The sequence below is a fragment of the Notothenia rossii genome, assembly GCF_949606895.1.
Source record: "Notothenia rossii genome assembly, chromosome: 5".
Taxonomy (NCBI): Eukaryota; Metazoa; Chordata; class Actinopteri; order Perciformes; family Nototheniidae; genus Notothenia; species Notothenia rossii.
The window spans coordinates 61,899,481-61,925,323 of NC_136903.1; the positions used below are offsets into that span (position 1 = coordinate 61,899,481).

A 25,843-nucleotide genomic window follows, 5' to 3' on the forward strand; every position below is an offset into this window, starting at 1 on the left:
AAACGGCAGCTCTCAGCTGTGTATTTACACAACTAATGGCCCATCAACCACAGCTCTCTCCCACCCTCCCCCCTTGATCTTTCTTCTCCAGCAGCTAAATTAACAGTAGGTTACTCTGAGTGACCATAGACTGTATGTGACAAGCTTACAGTTAGTGACGTAACAACACCATAAAAGCTGGTGGGTTGAAAGCAATACGGGAGGTAAAAATAACTAGAATTATTGTGATGTATTTATTGTGGCTTTTATGTTTTTAGGTATAAAATGTTATGTAATTCAGGCTTATAGTTCACCCTTCTCTAAAAGCCTTCAACAATGACAATATTCATTGTAATTTAATAAATCCTTCCAACACACATTGTACAAAATAGCCTACTGTAAGTTAAGAAATCAGTCCAATATCTACATCTTCTGATGTAACAACAATAACATTATAAATAGTAACATAGCTGAACATGGTATTGCACATTTAGCTTTGAGTGTTACTGACCTGAGATGTTTTTATTACATGAATTAAGGTGACTGAGGCTTTTTAACATACAGGGATGCAAACTCATCAGGTATGAAAAAGGTGACAAGGATCCCCCACCCCACGGAATAACAGAGGATTTTAGCAGTCAGAACAACTAAAGCAGCAGTGTTAATAATAACAGAAACGCCAAAGAGTCACATCTAATAGAAATATACAAAAGCATTTATTTTAAATTGTGTAGCAGTCAGTTTATAATTTTGGCAGCACTGTTGAGCATTTTGAAAATGTATTTTCATGCCTCTCTGCAAGGCTTAGTCTTTCTATCTTTATAACCACATGGTGTAAAGCAGGGGTGGGGAACCTCAGGCCCCCGGGCCGTATACGGCCCGCGAGACAATTTGGTACGGCCCTCGAGGTAACTTATAAACACATGCAAAAAAGAAAAAAAATTGAGAAATCTAGACCGCAAAAAAATTAAACAAGCGAGTGCCTGTTTTTCCTAGCCAAGATCAGGGTCCTTGAACACAACACGAGCCTAACGTGTCATCACGTGGTATATGTCTTGTCTGATAGGGGTGCAGTTCTGACGGAGAGCACCAGAACGCCACTCCCAAAAATTGCAGTACCCATAAGCAGCGCCATATAGACTGCCCATAAGGAGCCGTACACATGCCGCTGTTTTTGCGTGGCTGTGTCTTAGTTGTAAGCCCAGTGGCAATCTGTCCATCTGTCATACTGATCAATAACTTTGTTGTTATTAGCATCTGGTTAGCTAGCTATGCTAACAAATATAAGAAGCTTTTTCTACAACCAGTGAGGTAAAGGCACATCTTTATATTATCAATATAAAAAAATAAGAGAATAAAGGAAACAGGTATAAAATACAATATGACAGTAAAAAAAGTTGTTATTAATAAACAAGAATACAGTTTGAAAGGAGTGATTTGTAAAATATCCATAAAGAAAAAATAAATATCTGCTTACAGTTCTGTTTCATATGGATGTTGAGAGATGTATCCATAGATCTCCTCCTAATGTTGCTCTTAAAGTGCACCAGATTGATGCTTTTAACTTCAACTTTTAAAAAAAATCTTCCCGGTGTTGTTTGGTCCGGGGGGGACCCCCCTAGAGGAGGTTAGGTCCCCCCCCATACAATACATTTGCAGTTGCACACATCTTGTGTCCATATCTTTCTGTTTTGGTGGTCATGCCACAACCGTGCACGTGAGTCATGGTAAGATATCTGGATTAAGAGGTTGCTTTTTCTTTGCATGAAAGAAAGGCCAAATGAATGGGTTGTGATTTTAGTATTTTTAAGGAGAGGTCAATAATTTGTACGGCCCTCGAGGATATTGTAAAAATTGAAATGGCCCTTGAGACAAAAAAGGTTCCCCACCCCTGGTGTAAAGTAACTAAGTTCATAAACTCAACAAGTACTATACTTGGGCACAATTTTGAGATACTTGTACTTTATTTAAGTATTTCAATGTTTTGCTACTTTGTTCTTCTACTCCACTACAGTTCAGAGGTACATGCTGTACTTTTCCTCCACTCCATGTATGTAATACCTTTAGTTACTTTACAGATGTGGATGAATGATGTGAAATATAATCAAGTGTTAATTCCGACTTTAGTTCCACCTGGAGTAAATCCACAAGCTACCCTGCAGTATAAAAAGTCATTCAAACTAGCTGCACCTTTACCAGCTTTGAGAACACTTTCATGATCAATCATTATAAAACATATCATATATATTATTCTGAAATGGACCAATCTGCACAATGACTACTTTTACTGTCGCTACTTTCACTATATTTTGATGATAATACTTTTCTACTTTTACTTGAGGAACATTTTGAATGCAGGACTTTTACTCTAACAGAGTATTCCTACACTCTGGGACTATTACTTTTACTCAAGTACAAGATCTGAGTACTTCTACTTTTACTCAAGTACAAGACCCGAGTACTTCTACTTTTACTATAGTACAAGATCTGTGTGCTTCTACTTTTACTCAAGTAAAAGACCTGAGTGCTTCTACTTTTACTCAAGTAGGCCTACAAGATCTGAGTACTTCTACTTTTACTCAAGTACAAGACCTGAGTAATTCTACTTTTACTCAAGTACAAGATCTGAGTACTTCTACTTTTACTCAAGTACAATATATATATATACTTATACCACCTCTGTTTATAGCCTATGAAAATAGAAATAGAAGGCTAAAGCTAACGTTAGCAGATAGTGACACTGTATGCTAGCTAGCTAGCTCAACGATTCCTTAAATAATATTGCCACAGAAAAACTTTTCAGTTCACATCACGCTCTGCCGCTCTGACAGGGAGCTCTGCTCTGAACACCTGAACGGCCCGTTCTAACAGCTGTTCACCAGCGGTCCAGTCTGTGCCACAGTGACTCCGGACGCACAGTTAATATTAACGAACGCACCCGTAGGTAATGTAGCTGCTGAAGCTAGACCATCATCTCGGAGCAGCAGAGCCTTATTATACATCCATGAGCAGAGCCGACAGGCAGGAAGACTCGAGCACACAGCTCGCACTTCATTATAATATATATATAAAAAAGAACACCATGCCTGTTATGATGGCACATAACAGTTCACGGCCGCAGATTACTCCGGGTCCCAGACCCCCCCATACCCCAAAAATATTTTTATCGTAGATTTACATGAATCACACAAACGACTTATTTTGGATTCAAAACGGCGAATTTCGCCGAAAGGTGACAAGTTTGCATCACTGAACATAGACAGAGCACAACTGAAACATAACATCTGAGATGTAACAACATAATACACTTTTTGGGGATGCTTGGGATGTGAGGAGTGAGGGACATGGCTTAGAACGGGCGTGTCGCCTGGCAGGACAGGAGAGTGTGTGCACCAGTCTGCCTTGATCTGTGAATTCATGTCCGTGACACTCATTGCTGCCCACAGCTGTTTTATAGAAGGAAATTCCTTCACTTCATGAAAGTGTTTTAACCACACACACCTCTACACACACATGACGGGTGTTATTTTTCGCATAAGGAACAAGTCGCTGCAAATTATCCCGATTATTACATGGCCACATTCTCAACAAAGTAACGACATGACTCCCAATATTAATTTAAATGCTTTTATGGATTTAGAAAATGTTTTTATTGATTTAAAAAATAGTTGTATTGATTTAAAAAATAGTTGTATGTATTGATTTAAATTGACATGCATCCGCTAAGAAAAATAGTCTCTGAGTGACAAGCTTACAGTTAGACACAACACTGTCATTGCAAGTGACCCTCAGTTAGTTGACCTTTATGTTCAACTTCTAAATTCGTTACTGATAAAAAAGGGCTTCTACTGTACCTAATTACCTTAACACTAGAACCGCCAGAGGTTTTTGTATAGGCCTACCTAAACCCGTCAAATCCCGCTATTAGAATGCAATTTTTAACAACATAGGGTGCTACATAACAAACTTTCAGGAAAAGTCACGGACTGGGAGACTTTAATATTTTATTGAAAAAAAGTTACATTGACACAACACACATCACACAAATTGACCCGATTGGCGGTTCTAGTGTTAAATACACTCACTAATTAATGAAACCAGTTCAATACGCATTATTCTTATTCTTATCATTCTTTATGAGCGCAGAAATAGTCTTAAAATCAGATCTGTTTTTTAAATGAAATCTGACGGCAGGCAGTTAGCTCTGATCACCTATGATAAATGCGCCGCACCTAATCGCTGGCCATTCAGCCACAGACACTGTTCGAAATGGGGGGGAGCTAGGGGGAGCTTGGCTCCCCCGAAAAGGGAGGGAGCTCCCCTGAAGGCTGACTTTGAGATAAATAGGGGGAGCCCAAAACAATCATGCATATTTGTGTCACACAGATTAGAAATGTTGAGTTTCTGTAAATAACAGTTCTTGAAATAAATAATAGTTATTGTTCATTACAGTTTCTGAATATTTGTTTTATATTTGTGAATATGTCTGGGTGTTGCCATCTGTACGTGGCGGCGCTGCATTCTTACTTACGTTGCTATGGTTATGGCGGTGATGCCGGCGCGGTATTTGAAATGTTCATATTGATATTTTTTTAACTCTGGCTTTGTAATAAAAAATATGGCAAAACGAAAACAGCCAAGCGTCACAGCTTTTGGATTCACAAGCAAAGAAGCGAAGGAGTCTAAAAATGACAACGTGAACGGAAAACAACTTTTAGTTGGCCGGCTGTAAGCGGCGTTAGGGTCGAGCTTGACAGCTCCACACCGAGGGAGAGGCCTGCCGATGCGGAGCCTGAAGAGGCTTCAACAACGGCCACATCCGCCGGCATAGTGACACCGTCTGTATTAGTAGAAGAGTGTTTTTATAGCAATTGATCGCATCCGCGCTGCTGCGCCAGTCAACAGAGCGTGCGTGTGACATATTTATTAGCAGGATGTGCTCTGAAAAATAGGGCTCCCCGAAAGCAAATGGGTAATTCGAAAACTGACAGAGCTCCCTCTATACAAATCAAACTGTAGACGGTGTGAAAGCACCTATTGTTTTAAATAATGGTCGGAATGTGACCTGTGAGCCTTCTGAATTACCGTGGGACAGCACATTCTAATCTAAAATGTTCAATCAATAAAGTAACATCTTATCTTATCTTAATAATATCTAAAAAATATACTGCATATTAAAGCAAACGATTGTAAAGGTTAAAGTATGAGCATAACAAATAAAGAAGTCTAATGTAAACATTTACATTATAATTATGATTATTTAATATATAAAGACAATATATTATTGAATTACAAGATTAGATATACTTTAGTTGATCTAACATATTGATGTGTTCAAATGCTCTTCAAAACACAACTGAAAGTCCATGAAACTTGTCTTTCTGTATTTGTGAATGAAGCGCCATCTCCTGGTTAAAACCTGAAATTGAAGATCTGGCAACGCCCTCTTGGAAAATAGTGGGAGGGCTTATTATTCCTCTATACTGGTCTTTGGCAGGTCGTAGGCAGGAAGCTGTAAGCTGGAGTCTGAAATGAAGTGCTACATCTGTATATCCGTTAGCGTAGCTCGCTAGCACCAGAAGCTAACAACAACGATCTCCGGTACCTCTCCGCTCTCTCTCTCTCTCTCGCTCGCGCACACAAACACAAAATGGCTCATTCCACACACACAGAGCCGAGCTTTAATGAAACACAGAGACCCAGACGTAATAGTACGATATCATATTATTTTCGAATCAATAATTTTGGAAAATATGAATTAAAAAAATAATAATTAATAACCATTTTTCCTCCTGGTCTCTCGCGCCCCCCCTGTCATGCCTCTGCTCCCCCACTTTGAGAACCACTGCATTAGATGAAGGTACGTGGGGATAGGGAGTAGCCAAACGGTAATCTGTTGTACTCGTAGGCTATCCCCTGGAAGGCAAAACGCAGATACTTTCTGTGCTCTTGAGCAATTTCTACATGAAAGTACGCGTCTTTCAGGTCGATGGTGGTGAACAAATCTCCCGGCTGCACTCGCCCCAGTAACTGTTTTATAGTTAACATGCGGAATTTTCTGCAGGCAATGTGCCGATTCAGGCTGCGGAGATCTAGAATAGGTCTGAATTCTCCTGTCTTCTTGGGAACCAGGAAGTACATGGAATAAAGAGCCTTTTCTCTGTGCTGAGGGTGCACGACAGACACCGCCTGTTTTTGCACCAGGGCCTGAATCTCTGCCGAGAGGAAACCCATCTCCTCATGGGATGCTAGATTTACCTCTCGTATGCCTTTGAATGGAGGCGGGATTCTGCAAAACTGGACTGAATAACCCTGTTTCAGCGTCCTGTCCATCCACTTTGTTAAAACACAACTGAATTTCCATTCCATATACAGATATAGCACTCCAGATAGGACTCAAATGGGTGTGTCCCAGTCAAAAGCCCAGCGGATCCCAGTGGCTGGGGGTGTTGCCAGATTGCTAGAGGGCGTTGCCAAATTTCCCCATTTGTTCAATTACAGGATTTAACCATGAGATGGCGCTTCATTCACAAATACACAAAGACAACTGGGTGTTGTAGAACTTAGTCTGTTTGCAATGTTTGCAGCTCTGCAGTTGTGTTTGTTGAATACTGTAGCATTTAAATCACTTATTTTTTATGGTTTTCACAGGCTAATATAATGAAAAAACATCAATATTTTAGATCAAATAAAGTATATAGTTTGCTTTATGCAGTATATTTTTTGTAATATTGTTGGGGTGTTTTTACACAGTACATTAGATTGAAGTAAATCAATGTATACATTAAGATAAGATAAGATAAGACAGTGTTGTAGTCAAGTCACCAATTCACGAGTCCAAGTCACTCTCGAGTCACCACTCTTCGAGTCCGAGTCCAAGTCCGAGTCACCAAGGGAGAGTCGTAGTTGAGTCCGAGTCCAAGTACGAGTCATCCAAGGAGTGTCCGAGTTGAGTCCGAGTCATCATTACCTGTTCGAGTCCGAGTCCAAGTCCGAGTCACCCAAGGAGTGTCCGAATCGAGTCCGAGTCATCATTACCTGTGTTCAAGTCCGAGTCCAAGTCCGAGTCACCAAGAAGAGTCCAAGTCAAGTCCGAGTCACAAGTCTTCATGTATTAATCTTCGTGGATATATGTGTTGAAATGTAGCTGCTCCTCTACATTGCTTTTATCCTGTCATTTTATATTAATCTGTCTATTGAACTGCTGTGAAGCCAGTTTGGCTACAATTCTTGTAATAGGTGCTATTGTGGTGCCGAGAGATGGGAGTCGGAGGCGGGGTATCGAAGCTACAAGCTAGACTTTTATTTAGCATCGGAACACACATGTAAACAACTTCATGGACGGGAAGCGAAGAACGGCGGAAACAGGAAGTCCGGCTCACTAAAATGTCCGTGCGGAACAATACCCCAACCCATAGATCCATGGGTGAATAATGTCAATCACCACACTATACAAATATAAAGATTATTACTAATATTAAAATTATTATAATATATAAATAAACTATATTTAAAATGAGTTTTAGATAAGTGATTATATTTGTATGTCAATATTTTCCTATGGTAAAGTTTTCGTTTTGCACTTTTATTTTGATAGTAATAAGATCGGGACTCTTATTTTGAAGGAACTTTTACCAGTTAAATCGGTTTACTGAGCCAGAAAGCACATGGCTACTTAGCATGCAAAATAAGTCATTCTGCATCTTAAGTAGCCATGTGCTTTTGTGTTATCGGCTGAATCTTTATTTATTGATTAGAACACGTTACTCTTATGATCGTTTTCAAGACAGCCTATATGTCTGAACTCGATCCTTAGAGTAATATGTTACGGAACCTTCTCTTCAATATTGTTTCCACATAACGAGCATTTTGCGCTGCTCTTTTCCAATGTGGAAGCAGAATGTGCAAAAGCATACAGAAGGATGCAGGGTGTGTCTCTAGACATCTTTAGACTGGAATAGCGGGGCCCAGTACTGAACTCGCCTCGCAAGTGCACACGGCAGGACAGAGGACATTAGACTCCAGAGAAAACTTGCTCGAATCCAAGTCCGAGTCATCATTACCTGTGTTCGAGTCCGAGTCCGAGTCCAAGTCATCGTGCACGAGAATTCACGAGTCCAAGTCCGAGTCGAGTCAATCAGTGCGCGAGTCCGAGTCGAGTCACGAGTCCCGAAAATCGGCACTCGAGTCCGACTCGAGTCAGAGTCCAGGACTCGAGTACTCCATCTCTGAATAAAATTGACCTTTATTAATCCCCGTGGGGAAATTCAGTAGTTCAAACAGCAACAGGGTAAGAGTGAAAAACAGGATAGCACAGATTCACACAGATTAATAAAATCAAAAATAAGATGAGCGATAAAAATAAAAATAATAATAATGAGAAACTATGAAATAAGAAATGAATAAAACTAAAATATAATTATCATATCATATATTATAATGTATTGTATTAAGTAATATCATACATTAACCCCATTATAGCAGATGCCACATTGAATGGATGAACACATTTATGCATCAATAATTACAACAGAGTATTTCTAAATAGTTGTAAAAATACCTATATGTATTTAATATTAATAACATAATGATTCATTTCAGATGATAATACTTTTCAGGGTTAGGTCCGGTCTGACAGCGCTTAGCTCTCTGCTGCAGAGAAGATCACTGCTTTAAACAAAGTCAAAAATCCTAAATCCAAACGGAATAAATATAATTAATTATTATTATTAATACGTTAAGTCTTGTTCATTGTTTTTCACTTTTATTAAATGTTTGATATTTCCGGCACAGGCCCTTTCATACCGGCAATGCGCGATAGAAACAACAGAAAGTGCGACAGTTTAAATATGCCAGTGTTAATTTTGTCAACGAAAACTATGACGAAAAATGTTCGTCAACAACCTTTTTTACATGACTAAGACGAGACGATGACGAGCTAAAAATAGATTCTTGATAACGAAAACTGTGACGAAAAGTATATTTATTTTTCGTTGATGAGACGAGACGGGACTAAGGTGTTAATGGTGCACTATCGGACATTCAAAATGCAGCATATTTTCTCCCAAGTGTCCATCAAAGAGCCGGCTCTTTTAAGTGAACGACGGGAGCCAGCTCGCGCCCGCGAACGAGCTGTTTTTTTTGCGGAGGGATCTAGATTGGCATGAAGGCACATTATGCAATGTGCAATGTGCACATTATCCCGCTTATTACATGGCCACATTCTCAACAAAGTAACGACACGACTCCCAATATTAATTGAAATGCTTTTATGGATTAGGAAAATATTTTATTGATTTAAAAAATAGTTGTATTTATTTAAATTGACATGCATCCGCTAAGAAAAATAGTCCGTTGTTACTGTTTGAACTAACGTAGGAACGGCAGGAACTGCTTCTATAGTGTTTTTGAGGAGCTTTTTGATTACAGATTTGAAAACATCGTTGCTTGTTTTAAAAGTAGCACAATTCATTATGTCAAACCTTGGAAAGTATCTAGATATCCCTGCCCTAATGCCAAAGTAACTGGCAACTGAATATGTGTTGCCGTTTGATGTCTATGTCTGGACCCCTGCGTTAAAAGGAGGGTTTCTGCCCCATTACTTCTCTTCTTACTTCTATTATGGAGCGTCCACACACCAGCGTGCGTTGACGCTTGGCGTGTCTGAAGCTTGGGGAGTCAACGCGAGCAACGCGAACAACAGCCAATCACATGAATCTCCCGCCCCCGACATACAAAGCAAAATGCTAGCATTCCATGCTTGCTATATATACTGTCTATGCCTGCTAGCTGTCCATTCAATGTTTAAACGAGGTACACTGGATATAAACTCCCCAAACAGGCGAAAACCTACCAGTTTCACCCACTATCTCTGCCACCTCCCTCCATGCCTGGCTCCTCCGGTTTGTATCCCGGTTGATGAACAGAGACTGATCATACAGCACCGGGTGATTCACTACTCACAGCATACACGCGGTTTGATTGGCTAGCAGTTGTACTGGCAGATTTTAATAAACGGGATTTGATTGGCTGACGCTTCTGTCGAAGCTTCAAAAGTTGAACATGGTTCAACTTTTGGTGCGAGCAACGCGTAGCTACGCTCCCAACAATGCTATTCGGCGAAGCGTGACATCACCCCATTCAAAGTGAATGGGCAGAAGCGTTGAAGCTTCAACGCACGCCGCTGTGTGGACGGGCCGTAAGAATAAAACACGGAGGAGGGAGATCTCTTTTTCTCCCCCTCTTCTGAGAGCCCAGCAGCTGATCTCAGAGCACGCTCCCCTCTCCTGCAGGGGGGCGTGGTCAGCTGCAGCTCACAGAATCAGCCCCCTGCAAAAACAGCGTTGCCATCTGTTTTGTGTAGCGTGGTTCTACAAGCAAGTCAGTGCATTCATTGGGTGGTATCAGAGAGTTACAAGGGTCTGTAAATGCAATGAAAACATTTGGCCACATCAAATCATTTATATTAAACATGTAATTTTTACTTTTGAATACTTCAGTACAAAGGATATATTGAATAAATTAAGTGATATATGTGTACACATATACATCATTCATTAGTCAAAATAGGTGATTTGATTTAATTAAAAGGTATAATATGTGGTAAACTGAAGGGCCGTTTGGGAGCCGAAAGAGCCGGCTCTTCTTGGTGAGCCGAGCCAAATGATCCGGCTCACCAAGAAGAGCCGGAATTCCCTTCACTACTGTCAAAATAGATATTACGTTTCTAACTTGTAATATCATTATTTCTGCTCTCTTCACTCCAGAAGAGCGATCTCCCTGTGTCTCTCTGTGTGCGGGGGGCGGGGCCTAACAGACATTCTGCAAAGGCAGCGAACACAGAGATCTGCCGGGGACGGAGCGTTCAGAGTATAGAGACACATTTGGACTAAAAGTTGACTAAAATGTAATTTTTCATCGACTAAAAGTTGACTAAAACGTTTTGAGTTTTCTTCGACTAAAACTAGACTAAAACTACGAAGGATAGGAATGACTAAAATGTGACTAAAACTAATAGCCATTTTCGTCTAAAGACTAAGAATAAATCAAAAACAGCTGCCACAATTAACACTGAAACACAAACCTACAGACTGGGGGTTGGGAGATCACAGGGGGGGGGGGGAGAGCTGTGGAATGTGACCACCCCCCTTGGGAGACTTACACCACACATTCCGATGGCCAATTAGTTTCAAACAAAGAGTTTGCAACATACAGCATAGGCAACATGGGGGGTGGTGGCTTCTCAAAAGAGAAAATGCAGATATAATTCACTCTCTCGACTCGCTGGTATCTCGAGCTGAGCGCTCATTGGTTGTTTTTACCCCTTGCTGCTTATGAAACTCTCCATTGGCTTGGCATAAGTTTGTTGTTGTTTTGTGTCAGTTTTACGTCACCACTTCCATTCACATTTTTCATCATTGTTCCACAATGTTTTTCATGAAATTAATATCCATATATTTTATACTATACTTGCACTGCTTACCGTTTTCATACTTTATATATCTTAGCATATTCATACACACTGTTAATACTGCTCACAGGCTGCTGTGTATATCTAGTGTATTCATACCCCTCACTGTTTATTCATCATTCAATTAATTCTATATTTTATTCTGTAGATTGTGTACATGACTTTTCACTTTACTGCTTTTCACATTACTTTTCACTTTACTGCACCGTTAGAAGCTAAACTGCATTCCGTTGTCTCAGTACCTTTAATCTGTGCAATAACAATAAAGCAGGCATCTTTATTGTAGCCTCAACAATCAAGTTCTAAGTAGTGCAATATGAAATAAAAACAACTACACTCTTTTGGCAGTGTTGTGGTGCCGAGAGATGGGAGTCGGAGGCGGGGTATCAAAGGTACAAGCTAGACTTTTATTTCAATCCTTACAGTGTACACATTAACAACAACTACACTATTTTGGCAGTGTAACAATTAAACAAGAACTACACTCTTTTGGAAGTAACAATTAGATAAATAATAAACTGTCAGACTGACTCTGAAGACAAACAAACTATTTTCAGCAATCAATCTGTTTAGTTGACTCGGTGGCACTCATGTGGCAATTTTAAAAAATCGTTTTTTGGCTGTTTAGATGGCGTTGCTCCATCTGGGTCACTGCCGGTGGTTGAGACGGTGGGGTCTTTGGTGACTAGTTTTATAGCCCCATGTACATTAGTTAGGTGCTTCAGTAGATTGGCATTGCTGTTATTCAATGTGGACAATGCTTTCTGTCCTGCACACAGTTTACATTTGACCGTAATATTTTGTGCGTCCGTTATCCCCACAAATTGAAAATAGTGGTTATATTTCCAAGTTGTAAATGCGCTGCTGCTCTCGCTGATACTTGCATCTGCAATAGTGTGTGTGCTGGTGGTGGGCGTTGCCTTGTATGTGTGTGTGTTAGCAAGTGTTTGTGTGTCTGTGTATTTTCCCCCATAAGGCAAGACCCGCCCAACTCTGTCTCTGATTGGCTTACCCTGAAATGTTACCCCGCGCTAACCAATCATCACTCCTATCTGGTCACTTTCACTTTTCCATGGTACTGTGAGAGGACATCGCTGTGTTTGCCTGTAAATTACATCCGCAGGGAGATTCGGTTCAGTTGGATCACATAATGTAACGCAGTAACGCACCCATTTAAATCACAGTAACTATAACGGCGTTACTGAATGGGAATAGGTAACTAGTAACGTTATTAGTTACCGCAAAAGGTAGTTGCGTTATTGTAACGCGTCCCAACACTGGTAAACACACACCTGATCACCTGAGAGCTGCCGTTTCATTCAGACTGTTTAAAAAAAATAACGGTCTGATTTTAACAACTCAATGTGTGATTGTTATAGCAGTAATATTAGACACTAATAATACTGTAAACTATTAACACTGTACATATTATTGTTTGCCCGTAGGATTAGGATTATCGGTAGTGAGAGCCGTGCTGCATTTTCCTCCGGTCGGATGTGATATAAAAACAAAGCGATTATTTTTGTTGTTGTAAACTCACGTGGATTAAACTACATGTATTAGTGCATTCATTGAGGATGATGATTGAAAATCGTTTGTTTGAGCCGGGCTGCATTTCCGATGAAAAAACATAGCGATGGTTTTGTACTTACGCCAACGTGAATTAAACAACATTATTTTGTTAAATAAAAACATGGTGATGTTTTGTAAACGATTACATGTCTCTTATTTAGCACAGAATATGATCCTATCCGTGACATAAGGATCTTAACAAATATCCGCTATATCAGATACCTGTAGATCTATCAGCTGTTTATTTCACATAAGTTCCAGTGTGGCAGCTTTTCACGGCTCCCCCTGGTGGATCCATTGCAGCTGGTTTCATTAAAATTACATTTATTTATCAAGGGGGCGTATCAAGTCCTGCGGGGGGGTTTTCCTTTTCAGCAGGGGCCCACCCCGTGCAGATCACGGACCCGCACAGGTAGGCGTCTGAAATGAAGCGCTACATCTGTAACACTGTGTTAGGGGACAAGCCCTCAGCTGTGGGGCCCCAGCTATAAAGCTGTGGTACTCCCTGGTGACCCGTTCCACCGTAAAACTCCCCGTGAAGGGAAGTTCTGCCCATGGAGGGTCGACACAGAAAGGGCAGATTTCTTACTGAGGTCCCTGAACCATGGATGTATAATAAGAACTTGATACAGCGTGGAAGGCGGGGCCTCATTCATTCCTATGAGAGTTGCTCATTGGCGCATGGATGACAAAACGGCCTAACTTTTGAGAGAGTGAAACGTCACAGATTACCTAGCATGCCTGAGAAGTACCCGTATGTGCGCTCATAGAGCATGCGCAACTTTAACCACGCCCCCCAAAAGGCTCGTTCACATCACAAGCACGTCAATTTGCGTACACGTAACAGCACCGCGCGTTCTGGATTGTTATGATAGATTTGATATTAACGAATAACGAGGCGGCCGCAGCAGTTAGCAGCTAGCTAGTGTAACGTCCGAGCCATTAGTAATTATGCTAATGTACACATCAATCGTTATGTACTTTTATATTACGCTGATGTAACAGGATCTAGTGATGGTTTTGTTCAGCATTGTCAGCTTCACTGTTGAGCTTTATGTTGTGCCCAGCATTCTCCTGTGCTTTGAAATCAAAATGTGGATAAGCATAAAATAAACACTACAATACAACTTGTTATTTCACACACACAAGGTAGTTCATTTGTGTGTATAAATATACAACACAGGCTATATACATACATATACTGTATATATATATTAGGGCCGGGACTCGATTAAAAAAATTGATCTAATTAATTACAGGCTTTGTAATTAATTAATCGCATTTTTAATCACATATAAATATTTGACCTGAGAACAGTGAGAAGCAATTTTTTTCACATGGATTTTAGTATACCATTGAATAATGACTGAATACATAAGCTTAAGCAACAAAACATTGTTTATTTTTTTCAAGGTGGTACACTGGCCATAAAGTGTAGCAATAGCATATTTAGGAATATAGTACATTTCAGAGATTCAGGCAGCCTATAGGTAGGTAGACCTTCTGTAAACTATAACACTTTGTTTTTTAAGTAAAACACAATACTTTCAAGTACATTCAGAACATTGGAAACCCTGACTATTAGAAAACATCTCTCTGTTGCTTCAGAGGCCATAACAGACTTTGTTGATTTACCAACAGTTGATTTAAAAAATCTAATACATTTCAGTCCAACTCTTTCAATAACCTTGGCCAAAACAATAAACAGTTCAACATAAAGTGCCAGTTGCACCAACAACGTAATAAATAGTTCAACATAAAGTGTACTGTACCATTTAAAATAAAATAAAAAAGTGCCAGTGATTGACCTCAATCCCTCCTATTCTTCCAATATCCTGATGAAAAATAAAATCTCTCTGTTGCATAGGCCACTGTTTGATCAACGCGAATTGGGTGTGGGTCCTTGTACTCCGAGTCGGGCTAACGTCCACGCTAGCTTCCACGCTAGCTGCTATAGGTTTTGCATTGAGGTGATACTTGAGGCTTGATGTGCTGCGGTGATATGCAAATTCCTTTTTGCATAATTTGCAAACAACCTTGCTCTTATCGACGCTTCCATCCGTCCGTTTTTCAAAACAAAATGTCCCATCCACGGGGCCAACCAAAGCGGTCTCATCAGCTTCTTCGTTCGACTATTGTTCACTGTGGTTTGTTGTTGTCTGAAGTCATGAACGTTAGTTACATTACATTACATTACATTGCATTTAGCTGACGCTTTTATCCAAAGCGACTTACAATAAGTGCATTCGACCAGGAAGATACAACCTTTAAGAAAACAGAATCATATAAGTACATCAGGTTTCATAGAGCCAAACATTTCAAGTGCTACTCAACTGGCATTTAGAAAGCCAGCCCTTTATTAGTATATAAGTGCTTTGTTAGTAATTTTATCGCTCGAAGTGGAGTCTAAAGAGATGAGTTTTCAGTTTGCGTCGGAAGATGTGTAAGCTATCTGCTGTCCTGATTTCAATGGGGAGCTCATTCCACCATTTTGGAGCCAGGATAGCAAACCCACGTGTTTTTGCTGACGGGAACTTGGGTCCCCCTCGCAGTGCGGGTGCAGCGAGCTGTTTGGCTGATGCAGAGCGGAGTGCACGTACGGAGTTGGTGCTCCAGTATAATCGGTACCCCTGAAACTCATCCAGTGAGAAACGTTCCGCGGTACAAAAATAAGTGCGATTAAAATGAGTTAATTTTTTTAACGCGTTAATTTTTGTGTAATTAATTAATCTTAATTAACGCGTTAAAGCAAACATGTGCAATATTATTACAGCTCCGTGGGCTGGCAGTAAGGCGATATGGGTCCGTTCTTATTGTGCATCCATGGGTAAAGGTAAAATGCATGTAGTACTGAACATGTAACATGAACGTGCCGGGCGACGCGGTCCCGTGGGTTAGATGCGCGTTCATAATGCAGAGGGAAATAACTCTCAGAATAACGTTATTAAAACATTTTTACAACTTGAGGAACGAATGTTTTTTAATAAGGGCTATACAATGTTCATACTGGGTAGTTTATTTAGTTTAAAAAAAACGATTTTCAGACCACTCTTTCCCAATGTAAGTCAATGGGAAAAAGTGTTTCCGGGCCTGGCAACCGAACGGAAGTGTAGTACCACCGTTTGGCCAGCACGAATATTTTCATCTGAGTCCGGCGCACTTCCTGGGGGCTTTTTTTTTTTCATAATTTGAAAATAATATGATACAGTACTATTACGTCTGGGTCTCTGTGTTTCATTAAAGCTCGGCTCAGTGTGTGTGTGGAACGAGCTATTTTGTGTGTGTGTGCGCGAGCGAGAGAGAGAGAGCGCACCGGTACCGGAGATTGTTGTTGTTAGCTTCTGGTGCTAGCGAGCTACGCTAACGGATATAAGGAGTTTTTTCAACAACAAAGTGGAGGAGAGTCCTCTCCTGAGAGACTCAGTGAGCTAAAGGACTCTCTCAGTGTTATCTCAGTGGGTCCCAAACTTTTTGGTCACCATTAATCTAAACAATTATTTCCAAGGCACACGTTTATATGATCATTATAGTTATAAAAAAATAAGAGAATAAATTAAAAACAGGTATGAAATACTATATGACAGTAAAAAAAAAATAAAGTTTAAAAGGGTGATTTGTAAAATATCCATAAAGAAAAATTAAATCTGTTTACAGTTCTGTTTCAAATGGGTGTTGAGAGATGTATCCATAGATCTCTTCATTTTGCTCTCAAAGTGCACCAGATTGATGCTCTTAACTTCAATCTTTAAAAATCTTCCCGGGGGAGCTTGCCCCTGGACCCCCATCTGTGAGGTCCACACACCACCTATAAAAATAGCACTTTACCCCTGCTTACACCTATATTCCGTAAACTGATTATCAAGCCTTCATTGTAACAGTTGCGGGTACGTTGTGTATTTGCGTGAGGAGTGTTGCAGTAGAAAATTCCACTGTAGCGACCGGTACATTAATTGAGCACCCTCAATGAAACGTTAAGCTACCCCACAGCACCCCCAAAAATAAATCTCTGGCACTGCCACTGAGCCTGACTATTTGTGTTGTGGGGGGCCCGACTTTTTTTTTCTCCAAAGGGTGGGCCTGACAGAAAAAGTTTGAGAACCACTGCTCTAGGCGTAGTGTGTTCCCCGACAGTAATACGCCGGCCATAATGCCCCTGTACCCGCATAGCGCCTTGATAGCACTTCCTGCGGTTTATCACTCTCATCTGCGCATGCCCACTAGCTACCTCCTTTATTGGAGTTACAACTGGGGCAGCGAATGGGGAATTTGTACAGTCAACATTATGTGAAAGTCTAGAGTTGTGGAAACAAATTACACTTACAATTATGTTGATACATGTGGCTGCCACCACGTCGCCTCCACACACTGCCAGATATCGGGGGCGAGACGAAGGCTGGCTGCGCCGGATGCACCGGGCCGTAAAACCCCTGTCGAAGGCGGCTTACTGGGCTCGGTGGCAGCGGTGGGGGGAGCGGTAGGCCCACACACTCCGCCGCCAGGGTCATCACCGCCGGGAAGTCCAGACGCGCAGGCGTCCTCGTCGTCTTCCTCCTCCGTGAAGTTCGTGAACGTGGCCACCCGGCCCCTCAGGATGGCGAACACGAATGGCACCTCGTCATCCTTTTCACCCATCTCCACCACCTCAAGGCCTTGATCCTCCGCCTCCTCCGGCGGGCCGAACTTCACTCGGAAATTATCCCCACGATGTTTGCGCCTTAGCCGAGGGATCATCCGGCAGGCGTTGCAGGCCGGCGACTGGCTTAGGCCCTCCTCGGCGTGGTCCGAGCCCAGTTACTGGAAGCACAGGCGGTGCCCCCACGATTAGACCAGGGCATTTTGGACAGGTCAGGTGTTCGAGGATTGGTGAGTCCATGCTTTTCTTCTTTCTTACTTTTCTCGTCTTACTGCTCAGGTTGTTCAATCCTGCTTGCTGAAGAGAAAAGGATGACAGTCAGGCGAGGCCTCCTTTTATACGGTGAGATGCGTGCGCATTCAGGTAGGCCAGCCCCGGGGCCGGCTACGTTTATAGTGGATGAATGCTTGCATGATATGATCAAGGGGTAGTACCCATAGAGTCCAGTAGAGGGCGGAGCCTGTGAGAGATATAACTCTGCCCCTACCAGGGGCGGATCTACCGGGGTGGCATGGAGTGGCAAAAAAATAGCCTTGCCACCCCAGCTGCCACCCCAGTTGGCATCTTTGTTTTTTAAGAAAAGTTGTGGCTCATCGGACATTTATGAGAGAAAATCACTATTGTCCGAGTGCAAGTGGATGCAGCACAAGACGCGAGCCTTGTAACCTCTCCCCCGGCCCTGGCGCGAGCTTGGAAATATGATTGGCGGCGATTTTATTTGAACGGGGGGACGGCGCAAAACGAGAAGCATTCGGGCCCAAGCAGACGGAAGGAATGAGGTATTTGCGGTCTATAATGACAGAGAAGAGACTGTCAAGTTTGGCTGTACTCACTATTGAATCAAAACGCACAAAAGCTGTTGATTTTAATCAGTTTGTGAGGCGTTTGGCTGAACAACATGGTAATCGTGGAACTACCATTCAGCTGTAATAGGCATGTCAACTTGATGCTTTGCTCACGGATGATTCGATGAGCATAAAAAAACTGTTAAGATGATGACCTTGTATGTGTTTAAATATTTGTTTCTTTGTGTGGGTCTGCCCCCAAAAAACAGTTTTAAGTCCTGAGAAAGTCAAATAAGACGTAAAACTACACTGCCCAGCCAAAAAAAAGTAACCACTTTGATTTAAATAGGCCAGTAGGTAAGGACTTTCCACTGGATAATTTATGTTTTAGCTGAATACACGTTTTTTTAACCCTAACTGATGCAGTTAGTCACTTCTTTTAATGTTTGTTCTTTCTGATGTAAAGTCAAGGTTGTTTGCAATAAAGCTGTGGGGCGCTGAACTGTTCCTTTGAATCTTGATACATGATAGTAATTACTTGTCTTTCAAATTTGAAGGAGGGTGAGCAAGCATCTTGAGAAACATTCATCATTAAATCCTCCAAAAAATATAGTTTATTCAATAATAAATGAATATGTTAATCATAGCAGTGATTGACAGCTGATAGGAATAATATGATTGTCTGTATGAATATGATACTATTAACAAACATCGATGAGACAGTTAATTAATGTACTTATTGGAGCAGTCTTCATAGATTTGGTACCCCTGCTGGTCTAAGAGTGAAACAAACCATTTCAGTTATTGTTCAGTTAAAATTCATTAAATTAAGTCTGCCACCTTATATATTTATATGTAAGGCTTTACTGATGTGCCACAATAATGACACCTAATGTTATTGAGTTAAAATATTAATATTGTGGCTTTCCAAGTTAACATTGATTGATATGACTGCCAGGGGATGCCACAACTCAAAAACTCCTGCAACCCTCTTGCCACCCCATGAATATTTGTCTAGATCCGCCCCTGGCCCCTACTTATTTACAAGGCAGTTCTTTTTTGCAATTTTTCAGACAGACAAGTTAAAAGACAATCAGAAATATATGTATGTATGCTGTAATTGTGACCACAGCTTAAAACCGAAACATATTTTTTTCGTCTGCAGTTTCAGGTGCTAGGCTACGAGAGTTTTCAAACCTTTCTGAATTAAGTTATTTCAAATAATGTATTTGTATTGATTCCAGAGAACATTATGACATTTGTTATTGTAGCTCAAAAATGCGCATAAAAAACATTCCAACACTTTAGTGCTTAGATTATTATTTTATGTCACATCATCTGACAAAATCAAATCATAGCCTTACACATGTACACTCATTCTACAATGAGTCTGACTTTTAAAAAAAGCCAAAATGCCTACACAGAAGAACTAGACACATCTTATGTGACACCGATAGATGAGGCTTCTGCTTTTAATATGCAGTCTGTGTAGCCACATTTAGTTTAAACACTAACAAACGTAATAAACCACTTCAGGGAGAGTAACGGACGGCTGTGGAAATGTGTATACTGAATAAAAATAACCAATCAAAATCAGAGTGTCAGTGTTTGTCTTTAACAGTTCAGAGCAGCTTCTTTCAGCAAAGATTATCAGTCTGATTTGGACTGTAAAACTATGACTGTCTCTCTCTCTCAGACTTGGAGAAGGCAGTAGTGTGTCAGAATCATTATCTCCAGTATATTTCCATTTTTTTTTCTGCCAGATTCTGCAGACTGGACGATAAAATCTAGATGCGGTTTGGTTTCAGATATAGAGCAAATCAGACTGCTGCTCTGGTGTGTTGATCCACTGACAAAACGGACGCCTTTAAGCAGACTGTGGTTATCAGGAGAGACAATGCATCTGAGCATATATACACAACAGCTACAGCAAAGAAAACAGGACTAGGACATCTTAACTTGGATCCATCATGAGTTATTAGATGCTCAGATGAATACTGATGAATTAAAGGACAAATGATTTGTTGCATGTTGAATCATTTAAAAATATATTTGTCATTGGTTATTAAAACAATATAGGGCCCCTGTAAACGACAGCATTAGTGGTAAAATTACTGATTCTATGATGCACGTTGCTTCATCAGATTCTGACATTTGCTTGAATATTTAAGCGGCAATGTCAAAAATAAAAAGTCAATACTGAATAGTTTTAAAAAACAACTATCCAACTGTATATTTTGGAAGTGCATGGTATTGTTTGGCAGTGTGAAAAGCAGTCAGGGTATGGTATAGTCAAACATATGTTATCCATGTATCATTAACAGATTTATAATTTACAATCAAAGGTTTTCAGATGTTTTCAGACTGCCAGCCAATTCCATGGTCTTCCATTAAAAGTAAACTGTTCATTTCCTCTTTGCCTATCTTTTAGGAATATCTATTATAAATATAGAATTGACTTTAACATCACTAAACCTGGCAAATAAAAAAACCTGTGTGTTCATGCAGGACCCCCTTATCATTGTAAAAAGCTCAAAGTGATCATTAGCTCTTGGGCTTTTAAACTAAGTGAAAACAAATGAAACAAATGAAACAAATAAAACATGACAACAACAAGTGAGCAGGTGAAATCCTCGAGGGCAGTGAGCACATTTACAGACTTCCACATGCGCTCAGCTCACCAGTTGGCAAACTTATTTTCTGTTAATAAATGATAACGGAAGTAGGCAGTGGCGGCTGGTGGAACATACTTTGGGTGGGGCTGTGTAAATGGTGACCAAACAATACTAGGGTGGTAAAAGAAATTGAGAAAAGACCCCTTAAATTATAACTTCTGGTGATGTTAGAGGGGGAGGGGGGGCTTCTTAAAATGTAATAAACTATTCATGTGTCCTACTCATGAAGAAACTCAGCTAACTGATGATATGAACCATGTTTACCGAAACAAAACACAAATCTCACAAGAAGCGTCTAAATGAGCCCTGAGCGAAGAAATGCTAACGCACTCTAGGTAGGGGTGGGCGATATGACGATATATATCGTCGTGACGATATTAGGTCTCCACGATATGCTTTTTCAGAGCTATCGTATCTATCGTGATAAAAAATAATAATAATAATTTGAAGAAAAAAAAATTTGAACAAAATCTTTTGGGAAAAAAATATATAAAAAAAATAAACTGATGTGAAAGACATGATCTAAAGCTGTCTAGTCAGAATTCAGACGGTATTGCACTTTATTTATTGTCTTGTTTGATTCTGTTGGCTTTTATTTTATCAATAAGGTATTTATATAGTTTTTCCCTTCAGTTATGCTAAAGTCTTTTATTGCACTTCAAGTCTAAAGTTTACATTTTAATTGTTTCGCACTGACTTTTCCTCATTGATGTTTTATGTTTTACTTAGTTATGTTTTACCCTCCTTTTCATGTTTATTGATGTTCACTGCTAGTGCTACCTCAGAAAGTTCATTTTTATACTGAGAAACTTTGCCTTGAAGCCATATCAAAATGTTGAATTGTTCATTCAGGGATTCATTTCAGAAATAAAACCAGCTTGAAATGCTATTTTGGTCTGTTACTCCTTTATGTTTTAGTTTCTGTTACCTTGTAGGTGGTTGTACTGTTAAGTAACTTGAAAAATAACCATAATAACCGACATGAAAAAATATCGTGATATATATATCGTTTATCGTGATACTGCTTGAAAAATATCGTGATAATATATTTTTCAATATCGCCCACCCCTAACTCTAGGTATAAATCAATCGATATACTTATCGGATATGCGCAAACAAGCTTAGTTAACAAGCTGAGATTCCACAGAGTCTAGAAATATAAGCATCATCACTGAGCAATCAGAACTCGCGACAGGGGAAGCAAATACAGACATCACATGACGTAGCTTTACTGAAGGTAGCAAAACACGGAGATATGCTCACCTTTTGCTGTTATTCTGATCAAAAAACGAGAAACGCGTCTGAAAGTTAATCCATAGGTTAATCCAATGTGTCTGTCACTTTGAAAAAATTATTGATAATCCATAATTCCATTTTTATGTCAAAAACTGAGTTTTCACATTAGCTACTAATGATAGCTTTCAGAGTGTATGACAGCTTCCTGTTTTGTCTCCTTGGATACGAGTCCAAACAACTCACACACTGCACCGGGCGCTGATGTAGGCGCCCTGTGACCATCAGATTTGACGAAGCTGATTGGCTGAAATTATGTTTTGGCGCCATAGTTTAAAGATAGCAACAGTTGGCTTCTGCTGCACTTGCTGCACTCTCAGGAGAGGGTAATGATACACGGGCAAGGCAAGGCAGGAAACATTTGACTTATCAGTAACTTTAGACATCGTAACACAATTTTAAACGAGATTTTATTGTAGATTATACATTTTACTGATACCAATTATATAATATTTACCTTTTTTATTTGAAAAAAAAAATATATATATACATTTTTTAAATATATATATTTTTTTAATGTGGGAAGAGGGTGGGGCGGCGCCCTTAGCGCCCCTATGGGCCGGCCACCACTGGAAGTAGGGCATATGTACAAAAGCGTTTCCAGCGTTCTCGTGTGAACGGACACGTTAAATGAATCGAATGCGTGTGAACGAAATACTTTTTTTTAATGAAAACGCATACTGTGCGTAAACGCAAACGTTCCCGTGTAAATGGGGTCTTAGACCCCAGCCCCACGAGGACGAAACGGATTGTATCTGCATAGTTTCTCTTGCGTATAGCCCTTTCGTTTACACGAGACCGTAACAAAACGATAGAAATGGACCCCGCAAACGATAGCGGGTCCCAAGGTGCAGATCTGCAAACAAAACGCTCTGGGGGGGGGGGCAAACAGCTCCGTGTTTACGCCTATAGAGAGGCGAAGTTCCGCCCATCTACTTCCGACCCATGGGACCCCGGAAGCGGAAAATTATATATTGAAGTCAATGGAGAGAGAAAAGTTATCTTTCGATCCCGTTTGAATTGTGCCACGACTGACACATATGATGTTTGTCAAATTAAAAGAACATTTTGCAAGCAAAAAAAATAAAAATGTGTCGTAAAACTTTGAAGTTACACATTTTTTTGTGTGAAACCACTCAGTGAACTACAGGTCTCTGGTCTCGCACAATACGCGTCACCATCACAAAGATGGCCGTAACGTTAGCAAATTTCACCTGTTTCTTTCAGAATGAGGCGAAAAAGTATAAAACGAGGTGAAAATCACTACAAGTCTGGGCATGTTGAGAGCTGTACATACACGAAAGGGGAGTTAGTCGGTTCTGTAAGAGCCAGCATGCGGGACCGGCTTTACAAGGTTTCAGTGAGTAATATGAGTGCAATGTTTAACGTTAATGTCAGCTAGCTAACATTAGCTAACAAGGTACACTAACGTGTTTTGTTTTAGCAACTAGTTTTCTCTGTAAGAACCTCGTAGTCTCTGTGTATGCTGTGGATAACATTAGTGTTCACAAGAACAAGATACACTCCCGTGTTTTGTTTTAGTTGCTCTTCAGATTGAAGCGGCCGGTTTTATATCGACTATATGTTTGATCTCCTTTTACATCTCGTTGTGTCATTTGAGTTTATTTGCTGTGTGTAGATTCAAGGATTTTGGTTATGTTGTCAATTTGTTTGGTTATCTAGGCACAGCTGTGTGTGACTCCCTCCGGTACACTGGTATGTGTTTTCCTAATGTAGAGAGCATTGATTAATTAATAAACTACAGACTGACTCTAGATCCTGACCAAATCCTTTTTTTTTTGTTGATCAAATGTTTTTCAAAAATGTATTATATAACAGCTGCACATCACAGACCGGAGTCTCTGCTACTGTGGACCACGAAGGAGGCGATCATCATCCCCATCCCCAAAGACCCTGCATGGCATGGAAATCTCCTCCTCCTGGAAAATTTCTACACCCAGCATATGCTCCCTGTGTTGGCCAGTAGAGAGGAGGACATTTAAATAAACATACTCTTAACACCCTCGGACTCTGCGTTGTGTTTTGTATGTGTGATGGGGTGTTATGCAGAGGGGAGGAAAACAGTACACAGCAGATTGGAATTGTGGTGGAGATGCTGAGCAGTTATTTAATTGTTGCATGTAATTATTATTATACTGCATGCTTCTTAGTTATTCCATCTTTTGCTGTAACATGGATCTGTATGTAACTATATTTACTTGTTATCTACCACACTTCCTTCTACATCATACACCATCATTATACATGATGGTGTATATAGGATATATATATTTAAGCAATAGCTCACGACAGGCCGTGGTATATGCTCATTATATCACAGCTAAGGGGCGTGGTTCGGCCCGACGCGAAGTTCCTTTGGCATTAGGGCAGGGATATCTAGACACTTTCAAAGGTTTGACATAATGAATTGCGCTACTTTTATAGCGAGCAACGATGTTTTCAAATCTGTAATCAAAGAGGTCCGCAAAAACACTATCGACCAATCAGATTGCTTGATTTGACTTGTCAGTTTTATAAATATATTTAAATTTCTTCCGTTACGAAACAAACTTACAAAGCATAAGATGGAAACATTTAAGATTAACTTCGACCTCCGGGGGGGTCTTACTATGGAGGACTGGATTTACCAGTGCCTATCTCCAGAAAAAAAAAGCACCTAAACGACGGCATGCAGAACTACGTGAAGAGCAGGTAGACCAACTGGAAAAGTACCCCCATTCAAAAGCTTTCTGATGCAGGTCTTGAAACAAAGCAGAGAAATTATGACCGTTAGTGGCCACAGGTGCGAAAGCTCTCTCCAGAGCTACTGGAAGCCCAATCTCGGGGACCGGAGAAAGTGGAGCAATATTCTCGCCACGCCAAGCTAAAGCCTTTAACAACCTCAACCTATACAAGTGACCACGTAAGCCATGCTACTGTACTGATGCTGGACAGTTTTTCAGTGGGTTCACAATAAACGGCAACAGACATTAATGTAAATAAACAGCCAAATAATGGATCAACGCTCTCTGTCTAATATGTTCGCCAGCTGTTAGTGTCGTTGCATAGCAACCACGTCGCACTATGTTTTGTGCAGAAGGCAACGGAGGGACTATTTTATTTTGAACATCATTATTTACTAATAAAAACTATTTAAATTAGAGTGTGTATTTTTCTTTCATATTGCCACACTTGGTAACCGTTTTATAAAAGCAATAGCTCACGACAGGCCGTGGTATATGCTCATGAGCCGGGCCGAACCACGCCCCTTAGCTGTGATATAATGAGCATATATCACGGCCTGTCGTGAGCTATTGCTTAAGTATACATATCTGTAAATTGTATAATTTAGTTTTTCGTATTTGGGATTGTTGGAAACGTCTTTTTGATCTCTCTGTCTATAAACACAAACTGAGTAAGATTGACAATAAAGTTG

The 25,843-nt window shown here is 40.3% G+C and overlaps 2 protein-coding genes across 4 annotated transcripts in view; both read right to left on the reverse strand.

Moving 5' to 3' along the window:
- Window positions 1–25,843, reverse strand: part of cenpp (centromere protein P) — a 176,366-nt gene that overhangs the window by 135,410 nt on the left and 15,113 nt on the right. The gene's annotated exons all lie outside the window — the stretch shown is intronic.
- On the reverse strand, window positions 8,043–17,943 carry LOC307040276 (uncharacterized protein). The gene is made up of 2 exons (XM_079682952.1): window positions 17,343–17,943; window positions 8,043–8,207 (listed from the first exon to the last, which is right to left on the reverse strand). The coding sequence occupies exon 1, from the start codon at window positions 17,750–17,752 to the stop codon at window positions 17,345–17,347; it is 408 nt and encodes a 135-aa protein (XP_079539078.1). The 5' UTR covers window positions 17,753–17,943; the 3' UTR covers window positions 8,043–8,207; window positions 17,343–17,344.

What these genes read in the sequence shown, in the direction of transcription:
- LOC307040276 (XM_079682952.1), bottom strand. Translation starts at nt 17,752, where the DNA reads ATGATCCCTCGGCTAAGGCGCAAACATCGTGGGGATAATTTCCGAGTG.